The sequence below is a fragment of the Protopterus annectens genome, chromosome 9.part0, assembly GCF_019279795.1.
Source record: "Protopterus annectens isolate FY-2018-M chromosome 9.part0, PAN1.0, whole genome shotgun sequence".
In the NCBI taxonomy this organism is placed as follows: Eukaryota; Metazoa; Chordata; order Ceratodontiformes; family Protopteridae; genus Protopterus; species Protopterus annectens.
The window spans coordinates 84,853,859-84,865,911 of record NC_056743.1 but is presented as its reverse complement, the minus strand read 5'-3'; the positions used below and the strand labels follow the sequence as shown (position 1 = coordinate 84,865,911).

The window sequence follows — 12,053 nt, the reverse complement described above, 5'->3', positions numbered from 1 at the left end:
TTTTCTTCTTCTGTTTTTCCCATGTTTTTACATAGTAATGTTTTATCATTACATTCTTAAACTATACTTGCATATCTTTTTCTATAACATCAATTTTTATTTTCTACAAAAGTATGTTTTTTCTTGGTAACATTTTGTTTCTTTGTTTATACACTCTTTCTGTTTCCCTTTTGTTTACCATAAACCAATATTTGTCACACTTATATTTATACAGTTTTACTACTAATCTCTCATCTTTTTAATTTATCTACTTTAACACAATGTACAAATTTAATGAAGCAGCAGTACCACTGGGCTAATTAACCCTAAACCTCCTTTCTCTTTATTTATATTTAAAACTCCTCTTATTGAGTTCAATCTAGAACCCCATATAGATGAAACAAATTATCTGAAATAATTCACCAGGATAGCACACAGCAGACGTTTATTCACAAAAAGTACAGAGATGGTGAGCGCTTTCGCAACTAGCGTTGCTTCATCAGACAATATTGAAAGACAAGCAAATGCTTAAATAAGTAGATAAAAGAGCAATCAATTAATTAATTAACATTGGCCAATAGTATGATGGTATAAATAAGCATTAATTAAACTTCAAACTCTAAATACTAAGACAATATATAAAATAAGAATGATATAGAATACATATAAGAAATGCATATAAAAAATATAAAAAAACAAGGATAAAAACATTAATATATAGACATTGTATCTACTTTATATAAAAGTTACTATGTAACCTAAAGAACTGAAACACCATCTTAAATTGAAATAACTAAAAGCCAGCTATGGCTTAATTTAATGATTAAGGTGTCTAGCTTTTAAAAAAGGAATCAAAGAGGTAGTGGCATTCAGACCAGGATACTTTTCAGCATTAAGCTTCAAACTCCATTTTTGTTCATGTCCCTCTGTGATGTTTTCTATATCCCCACCTCTAATATTCCTATGGATATGTTGCAAAACAAAAAAACTTAAAAGAATGAGAATGACCATTAGACATAACATGGTTCGCTAGGTCCAGTGGTTATTCTCCCATACACTTAACTTCTCACTTCTCACAATTTCTTTAAACATTTTAACATCACAATTGCTCTTATTTTTTTTCTTAAATTACAATTAAAATCACCTAGCACTATAATGTCCATATTTACACAGACATATTCAAGAATATTTTTAAACATCATTTCTCTCTCTTTTTATTACATGTGCATATAAGGCTATAATTCTATACACTTATGTATTCCATCTCAAGTCTGTCACCATAATTTGTCCTAGTTCCACTATGGTTGAATCTTCCAGACTATTGCCATATTCCAAAGTTTTTCAGTTTGTGTTCTTTCTTCCTCTGCTAATAATCTGATATCTTCTAAACAATAATATGTGCATCTACTGCAGCACCCCATGATAATATATTAATTCTCCTCTTAAGATTTTTCATACGGTTCACATTTAAAGCTAATATTTTCAGCTTTTAAGAACAGTTAGTATCATAAAATGTTATCCCCATTCTTTCTTATTTTTCTAGGCATTATATTTTTGGATTGTTTTTTCTTACCTCTTTTCCCTATCATTTTTTTTATTTCTTACTGTGTACCAGTGAACTTGTTCCCAACTTGCCTCCTCTGTTTCTTTTTCCTTGTTACTTTCTTTAACTTCATGTATGACCTCTTATCAGTCGCATCTTTTTGTACATTTTCTTGTGTAACACATTCTTCTATCTCTTTCTCCTGTACAACTTTATTTTCATTTTCTTGCACATTCATTTCACATTCTAGCCATGAATGACCAGTATCACTACATTTTTTATACTTTAAATCACATTTTTTACATTAAGCCCTGCTTTACCACATAAAATAACATCGTAGCACATTCATTGATGAAATGATATTTTTTTCCACAAAAATAATAAGTCTTTGGTTGACCCCTGTATTTTACAAAACCCTTATTACCATGAACATTAACAATACTAGGTGCATGCATAACATTATCATTTTTCATTTTCAGTATTACTCCACATTCCCATCCCCCACTCCATAGTCTCCTTTCATCATATATTTTTGTAATGTCTGTTACTTCTTTACATACATTTAAGAAATGTTCTTTCAGTTATTTTGCTTCAATTTCAGTTCTGAACTGGATCATTATTCTTTTTTTGTTTGTTTGTAAAAAGCTTGCACCACATATTCTGCCCATGGATAAATATTTTTTTTTGTTTTGCACCCAAAAATTCTTCCATGGCCTGACCAGTCTCAAATATCAAGTCACAAAAAGTGTCTTTATTATTTAAAATAAATGCTCTCACCTCTTTTGCTTTGACACCCAGAGGTGCTATGACAGAGTCCCAAACCTCATACCTGTCCAAACGTTCTTCTTTTTAACTGCTCACATGTACTGTACACTTCTTTTTTGTTTCTTTTATTTCTTTTTTCTTCTTTGTTCCTTCTCCAATGGTTTGTGTATAAGTTTTTGTCTCTGCAACTTTTTCTGGCACAGTCTCCTCTTCTCATTTTTCTTCTAATTTTTTCCATGATGTCACTCCATGAAATTGCTGCTCCACTTTCTGGCCCACTTTGGTTTACCATTTCTTCCAAATAATCATCCCACAACCCCCCCCCCCAGTTGGAGGGTTGTAATTATCCATTTTTCAGGGGCAACTGTCTCTCTTTCAAACAATCTCCTCTGAATCCATCTCTGTTTCAGCTACAGTCTCCTTTTCCTTCACAATCTCCTTTTTCTCCAATGTCACTGTTTTTTCTGCACCCACGTCATCAGAAAAAACACTTCTGGAAGTGATTCTACCATTTTGACTACATTTTCAGCACCTTTCATTCCAGTTTCAGCACAAGTTGAATCAGCCATGTTTCCTCCCTGTTTCTCCAGGCCACATCCATGCCTGGAATAGGAACAGGAAGTTCTTTGTGTCACACACCAATGCTTCACCGTACTACCAAGAGTAGGGGAGGTTCCATGATACCTTGGTCAAATTTCCCCAGTAGTATGAATACCACTTCAGGTCTCCACTGAAAAGAGTACACTACTCTACTGAAACTAATCAAACCTTAAAAGAAAAAAAATAGATACATAAATAAACAAACAAAATAAATGCTGCAACCTTATAGAACAGGGCATTAAATGTGAGGTCACAGAGGTGAGACACTATGGACTAGATTCTAGAGTAAGTGCCTCTGTAGTTAGGAAGAATAAAGGAGTGCTGTTGAATAGATAGAGGGTATACAACCCAAGACACACCAAACGAAGAGTAGGAATGACTAAGTGAGAGCATAAAGCAGTGGGATAGGAGGAAGGGATTAATATCAATACTAATGGGTTATCTCAATCACGCTAGAGTAGACTGAGATTCCAAGTCCCAAACAGAGAGGGAGCTTATATGTGTCAGAGACAAGGAGCTGTTCAGTCAACTGGTGCAGGATTACAACAAAAAGGACAATATTCTGGATGTGGTCCTAACTGGTGCAGAGGATGCATGGATATTGAGGTAAATGCTATTAGCCAGCAGTAGCCATGCCATGATGCAGTTTGATGTGGGGTGAAAGGTATGAATAAAATGCAAAGATAAGCTTGGGGAGTATGTCAGAAATTAATTAGGGAACTGGAACCAAACAAAGAGTAAACAAACTAGGTGAATGGGTAAGGGATGGAGTACTTCTAGCTACTGCCCCATGGTTAGACAAAGAGGCAAAAAAGCACAAAGAGAAGGCAAATGTTGATACCTAGAAGTGTCAGGCTTACAATGAGCAAAAATCAGACATAACATTTATGTGGATTGAGCACAATGAAAGGAGACTAGCACAAAAGCAATGAAGGTCATGAACGCAACAGAGATGCAAGATGAAAGGGAAGAGATGCAACAAAGGTTGTGAGTGCAACAAAGATGCAAGCTTAAAGGGGAAGAAGGTGTCAGTAAGGGAATGAAGCTTTTTTTGTGTATATAAGAAAAAATGGAGGGATATCCCTAGCAAAGCAGAGAAAACAATGGGACATAAGATAGAATGGGGAAAAATAGTCAGCATACACAAGGATATATAGTAACGTTTCTTAGGGAGGATAAAACACCCTCCTGTGGTCCAAAGAAATCTAGCTAATGTGCTAACAGATGCACTGATGGAGATCTTCAATGGATAGCATTTTAGTGCAATATTGTCTGAGAAATGGAGTACAGCAAGCATGATATGGTTGTGTAATGTGTGTGTGTGTGTGTGTGTGTGTGTGTGTGTGTGTGTGTGTGTGTGTGTGTGTGTGTGTGTTTGTGTATTGTGTGTGCAGGGGTGAGCAGGAACAATTTTGGAGAACTGCACACTTACTAGCTTAACAGCATTGGCAGGGAACATAATGCAGAAAAATCTGATGGAAAAGTTAGATACTTTCCTACAGTTTCCAGGATAGCAAACTGCATAGACTCATGGTCAGCACAGAAGGACCTCTCAGTCAACCTTCAGCACATTTTTCTGATATGATCAGGAAGACAACACTTTACAGGGAAGTATTATTAAGCTTGGTCTACCTCCAAAATGAGGGAACTGGATTTCTACCTGGTCAATAGGTAGGCCACCTGAGAATTGTGATGAGGATGATATGATGACTAAGGAAGTCATTTGTGGAGTACTGCAGGGGGTCAGTTACCTGATCAGTACTTTTTCAAGGTGTTTGTTTCCGACAATTTTGAGGGAAGACGACACGATCACCCCCTTCACTGACGACACAAAGATAAGTGTAATAGTGGAGGATGAGGAAGTGTGAGGCAGTAGAAAAGTTGTAACTGAGGTCCTGGGAAGATGAATGCAAAACACTTCACTTGGCCAACAACAACCCTGGTGGGAAAGCAGCAGCTATGCAGTAAAACTGATGGCAATAGTAAGGAGAAGGCATGGTGATTACATCTGAAATGGACCATCAGGAACAGAGTTACAGGATACAGGTCATCAGGAGAAGAGTTACAGGACAGTGACAGCAACAGAAAGAATGCTGGGGTGGAACTACAGGGAGATAAAATACAGAGGCAAACAGTTAAGACTTCCATTCTACAGGACCCTGTCTGGACCACACCATGAGCACTGTGTGTAGTTCTGGAGGCCTTACAGGAAGAAAGACATAAGTCTACAACAAGGAGTTCAGAGATTATCTACCTGAAGTTTGTGTGGAGTGGAGTGGTAATGATTGGCTGGAATCTAGAAGAGTTGGAGAACTTTTTGACTTAAGACCCAAAGTTGTGTGTGTGTGTGTGTGTGTGTGTGTGTGTGTGTGTGTGTGTGTGTGTGTGTGTGTGTGTGTGTGAGGGTGGCAAGGGCAATGATGCTAGGGCAAAATATGTCAGGAGGATATGAAGAGGGTCACCTTGAATAGGAGGAACAGAGGAGGGGGAAGGGCATAGGCAGCAGATTGTAGAGGGAAAATATTCTCTGTTTCTTCAAACATGCTTTTTCATGGAAATGGTTGTAGCCCAAGGAATGGACTACTAGAATGGGTGATGAAGAAGAAATTCATAGAAGCATAAAAATGTCATGGGACATGTGGTGGTAGGATGTAGAAAGGAGCGCAGTGCTGGAGGGAAAAGCAGAGTACTAAATGCAATTAAAGGGGAGACTGGACAGGCTTACTGTTTCCTTAAAAATGTAATGTAATATAAAGAGAAAGGAGAACATTTTCATAGAATTGATGCATAAACAGGGGCTTGACTAAGGTTTCTAAGGTGTAGTAATTATTTCTGAAATATTTTGATATATCCGTTATTTTTTTTCAATAAAGCAGGTTAGACTCATGCCCATAGAACCCTTTCAGTTTTTATTGAAAAGGTTAAGATCTTTCATTATCTGACTTTGTCAGAACAAAAAAAAACATACAAAATACTGCTGTTAAAAAGACTGTTGGGTTGAATTCAGAAAGGACATCACCAACGGTAAGCATTAACATAAGCTGCTACCCCTGGTGGTGGCCTTTTCTGATAAAAGAACAGGTCCAACATAGTAATCCTACATGGTCAAGTAGGATCCCTGTGATTGGCTGCATCCTAAGCAGAGCTATATGCTAATGAGGCATTCCAGGTTAATGGCATATTGTAATTAGCTCTGTGCTCTCTCCCCCAAATTGCTTGGGTAAGGCATTTATGCAGCTGAGTGATTCAGAGAATTGCTCAGCTATGTAAGTTAGCCTGACCAGCTAAATTAATTACATCAGTCAAAAGTTCACGTTCACCCATTGCTTTCAGAGGGTGAGATCTCTTTGGAGGCATTTCTACAGAGTTTAGGTAGTGGTGGGGTGAGAATAAATGTCTGTGCAAAAGGAAACATGGCTTCAGATGAGTGTGTGTTGTTGTGTTCGTGTCACTGTGTCTGTATGGATGGTCACAGTAGAAGGGTTAATCAGGGGATTGGTATGGGTGGGGTGTGAATGTGTGCATGTGTGTGTGTGTGTGTGTGTGTGTGTGTGTGTGTGTCGGTGAGTGTGTCCTTGAGTCATGTGGGGGTTAGCTGTGTGTATGTATGAATGAATGAAGCAAAACACAAAACTAACCCACAAAAATTCTGGGCAGCCAGCAATAAAATTTTACAGCCGGGAAAAAAACAGTAATCCACCCCCAAATATCGATACCACCACTGACAATACTGCCACCACTTACAATATTGCCACTCAGTTTAACCAATACTTCACCAAATCCATTCTAAACCTCACAAAACACCAGTTCCCCACAGCATATCCTAATCCTAATGCCTCTACATCTCTACATCAGACCAAAATTACTTCTGCCTCAACCAGTCTCAACCAACATAATTTATAAATACTTGTCAAAACTTAAACCCACAACCCTAGTAGTTGAAAAAACTCACAGCAGAGTACCTCAAAATCACAGCCAAAGCCATCTCATATGCTGTCTCCCTATTAATAATAGGTCACTCAAAAAATTGCCAAGTTTGCTACCAACTCAGCTTTCACACCCACCACTGTGTAGCCCTCAAAAAATTATCCTGGTTGGAATTACCAAACTTACTGACCTATAACCAACTTATAATTGCTTACCAAATCCTATATCACTCTGAAAAAAAAACAGCCCTACAAGACCTACTAAGTCACTACACTAACAATCATCTACTAAGATCCTCCAACAAAGCACTAGTTGAAATATCCAAAAGCAGGAATTGCTCAGGTGACTCCCTCTACGCTAGTGTTATAGCAAAAATATGGAATACCTTTCCTCTAGAAATCTGGATCCTAGACAGTAAACATAAGTTAATAGACATTCTCCAGTCCCACTTAACCACCTCATAGAAATGTACCCACACAGACCTAGGATAACCTTGTACCAAATCAAATATCTCTTACTCCATATACACTCCCCACTAACATAACATAGGCATTCCTATACCATGACTCTCCTCTCCTCAAATGCAACACACACATATCCAATTCTACAGGCAAAACTTTCAAAAGATGTACCATTCATCAACCTCTTCTATTGTATTATCATCTCACAGTTTTGCTGTATGTTAGAAACTCGCTTGCATTGTGCCAGGTACTTATCCCTGTACAGATTTTGTATGTAATACCTACTACTTCCAGTGCAATGTATTGTGTTACAGCTACTTGCTATGTGTAGTCATTAAGTGTTTTCACTTGAACTTAGTTTCTTAATGGATATAACAGTTATTTCCTTTTAAATATAATATCTGCAAATTTCTTATGTATAATTTTTCATGTATATTTTTATGTGCATGTTTTCTGTATTGTTAACCGTAGTACTTTATAGAGCTTTACTCCCTGGGCCTCCACTGAAAATGGGCATCTTGCCCAGTTGGACTCTCCTGTTAAACAAGTGCAATATAAATAAATAAAAATAACATTTAATCACTTGTATTTCCCTATTTATTCTATACATATTTATAAAAACAACTTGCATAGTTTCCACTATATAGGATAGGGCTAGTGCTGCATGATTAATACCTGTATCAATGACATTTTGTTACTATGAGGAATACAAGCCATAATTACAAATAAAATGTCATGACATTTTTTATATGACAAATATCTTTAATTTCTTCATTACACAGGTTGCTAGTGATCACTGCTGAGGAAAATAAATGGACCAGTGAGAAGTGTAAGTAAACCTACTCCTGCCCTTTTTTACACTGTTCCATGTTCTAAGATTGCATTTCAAAACATACAGAGCAAAGCTTATCAAAATTAATATACTATTTTTCTGAGAAAAAAATACTAGTAAATAACAAATTTTGACTGTATGATTTTTGGAAATGTGCTGGATTTTCTTGTTAGGGATGAGCAGTCATCCAGCACAATGTGTATTACTTCTGATGTTTATTACTTAGAATGTCAGCTTGCTTTATTGAGTGTTTTGTGTTTAGACTGTCCTTTAATTTTGCATATTTATTTTTATCTTTATTTTGAATTTAACTGGAATAGAGCAATGATCTCATTGGACCCATTTCAGTTTCAGCCCACAGAAAAAACAATAAATACATGACATTATATATAGAGTGAATGGAAAAAATGCAATGTATACATATATTGTATAGAAAATATCTATAGTATCACTTATATTATCATAGATTATATTATAATGTGATTATACACACAAACATGCACACATACATGTGTGTGTGTGTGTGTGTGTGTGTGTGTGTGTGTGTGTCCGTGTGTCTGAAGGTAAATTACACTTACAAATCCCAAGAATAATTTTCAGATTTCATGTCATGTCATATCATGTAGTTTGAATTTCAGTTTTTGGAAGCATAAATTACTGTCCATTGGCTGAAATTGGCATCCTTAGACATAGTACTGATAAACACCTAATACTTCAACAAGCTGACACAGTCTGTGAGAGATGTAGTTATATAATGGTACTGGAGGCAAAGCTCTCACACAAATCCACTCAAAACAACAAGTAGGTTGTCAGTAACAAACAGCAGAACACTAATTTAATTCCTCATAGCTCAGACCAAGCACACAGACCTAAACATGCTGATGCTCTTAAGAGTAACCTATCTAAGCCATAATGGCCTCCTAAATTCAACATAAAAAGCAAATACCCCTTGCAACCATACAGACATACAACCCAAGCAGTACCCACCATGAAACACACAGACACATTGATTCATTTTGAAAGCCCATAAGGCAAACCACCACATAGTCCCATACCCTACATGCAGGTGTTCCATGCCACACCAACGCATCACTCACCAGGCTAGGCAAGGAGAAGGTCACAGTCAGTTGCTACCATGTGCCAGGTTTCACCACATCACACATGCAGCAAAGTTCCAACAACACAAGTACATATATGACACAGTCATAGTACATGAGGGTGTAAATGACTTCAGATGCACCTCCCTGGACCATATGAAGAGAGACATGATGGAACTTTCAGTATGAACCTTGACCAGCATTCTACCGTCTCTAACAATGATGTTACAATACAAACACAATATTATTGATTTCAATAACTGGATTAATTTTTGGTGTCACTCAAAGGGAGTAAATAAATATCTGCCTAGGAGGAGATGGTAGGCAGTCCTAAATGCTGAATCAGGAATGGCCTACACCTATCTATCTAAAGCTGTTTTACATTGGCTAAATCCTTGTCAACCCCCATAGTGTTTTTTTTTTGGCAATGTGAGTCTTCTAAAGTTTCCAACATAACAAAACATAATTTAGATAATATGGAGGTACCTCAGAAAACACCGATATCTGCACTGTCATGAAAGTCTGGCTCAAGACCAATGAGAGCACTCCCTCAATGGAAGGTTCAGCCCACTACATGTGATGAAGTCCCTAGAGGCAGCGATGTCTCTAGTCTTAAAAACATTTCAACACCAGTCTTGTTAGACAAGATAATGATCTAGAACTCCTTCATGTCTAACTTATTCTTAACCAACCCCCTTTGACATCATAGCTAACTATATGACCCACTCTACGTTCCCCTCTGTCCATACCTTCTACCTAACTAATATGAAGTCCCTACGCATTAAGCCAAACATTATTCTGTTAGGCAACTTCAACAACCTTTCCATTAACTGGTAGAATTATACATCCTCAAACATGTGTATAAAGACATTTTTGAACTTCATCAGTACAAATTCTTTGGATCAGTTAGTCTCCACCCCTAATGGGGGTGAAAAAATCCTGGAATTGGTTGTTATCATTATATGGGACAGCTTCCTCCCTGATCAAATCAGGCCACAAATCCGTCACATTCATCATAAGACTGGAGACAAATGTATCCTCCAATACCTTGTCACTCAGAGTGTATGTTAAGGCTACTCTACTACAACTGAGTGATGATCTAAATTCAAAATCCCTTTTGTATAGATGAGTCTATCCCCCATCCAATGGAAATGCAATGCTAAATTTAAGAATAAATCCAAAAAGCTCTATAGTAAAAGAAAAAAAAAAAATAATTGCATACAAAAATAAATGTAACTTTCAAGATGCTAAAGATGTTCTTTCTAAACTTAATAAGCAACTCCAGACCCTGATCAAATCAACCAAAGGCAGATTATGGGTAAAAATAGTTACCCAGGTAATGGATAACCATAAAGCCTTCTTTAACTTTGATAGAAGCCTAAGAGAAATTACCCAGCACTGTGTAAAGCTAACAGTAAAAAAAAGCATATAGTTCTACAAAGGGGACATAGTCAATTTACTAGCAGACAAATTTAGCTCCATCTTCACCCCCTCTTATCTCCTATATTCCCATGTTATAAACCCACATCTATATCCTTCCAATTCTCCCAGGTATGAGTCCTCATGACACTATTCAAGACCACGAACACTACTTCCACTGGTCAGACTGAAACAGGACTTGTCAGCCCCCCCCACACACACACACAGAGGCTGTTCAATATTAACCTCCAAACAGACTTCATGCTTGATGAATGCAGGACAGCAAGAGTCATCTCTTTGCACAAAGGTGAGGCATCAATGGACCCAGGAAGATATACACCCTTAACAGCCCCACATGTAAGGCCATGGAAATGATCATTATGTAACCGATAAATAAGGACATATGCAATCTACAAAGTCCTTACTTAAACCAGTTTGGATTCATTAAGGGCAGAGCCCACCTACTTAAACCTGGTTAACTTCTTTTAGAAGTGTAATGAAGCAATGGATAAGTACATGTCAGTGTACACAACATATCAAGGTGTTCAACATCATCCCATACTCAACTAAGTACCATGGTCTCTGATAACTGTGTCAGTTTGGAAAACTGTGTCATTTATATGGTAAGACAGCAGGGGAAATTATGTTTCCCAAAATAACACCACACTGTATTTCTTACTTATTTAGTTTGAAACCATGGTACACCAGGCATTGGCACAGTCAAGCCCTTATTGGAGTATCTGAGAGTCAACAGGAGAACTGATGATTGCTCCCAATTTACAATAATCAGCAGCTTTTGTTAGCCATTGACCTTTATCTTGGGGTTGGATATCAAAATAAGTAAATGCCAATGACCAGGTGACCAAAGGCTGAATCTGGCAGAACACCATTAGTAACATTCTTACATTCAGTAGAAGCACTGGCTATCTTTACTGTATGATTTCTCCCTGATAGCCAATTAGTTATTTGGTGGATAAAATAAGGTCTTGTGCTGCATAGTATTAGTTTATCAATAATGCCACTGGAGACTGTACCAAAGGTCTTAGCTAGGTCAGTATATGTCGAGAATTGCCATTGTCCATGGTCTTAGCAACCTTTTTGGAGAAGGTAACCAGGTTTAGTGGACAGGATATCATTCTGACCAAGCTGAATTGTTTAGGGTTGGGGTAAGTAGATCACCTATGTCTGGGTTATTTATTTATTTATTGCATTTGTTTACCGGGAAAGTCCACTAGGCCTAAAATAGCCCATTTTCGGTGGAGGCCTGGGGAGTAAAGCTCCAAGAAGAACATGGATGCAGAAAAAAAAAATAAACATTAATTGGTACAAAAGTAGAAACAGTGTTACACATATTGGTTACAATAATATATACAGAATATATACATAAGTCAGGAATTTAGTTGGTTTGATTACAGTAACATATATACAGA

The 12,053-nt window shown here is 37.2% G+C and overlaps 1 protein-coding gene across 1 annotated transcript in view; it reads left to right on the top strand.

Annotated features, from left to right (window-relative positions):
• The window catches only part of LOC122811049, an 88,457-nt gene that overhangs the window by 20,283 nt on the left and 56,121 nt on the right, over positions 1 to 12,053 (top strand). The window contains exon 2 of the mRNA XM_044082591.1: positions 8,058 to 8,104. Coding sequence (XP_043938526.1) covers positions 8,058 to 8,104 — 47 coding nt within the window. The remainder of the gene's footprint in view (positions 1 to 8,057; positions 8,105 to 12,053) is intronic.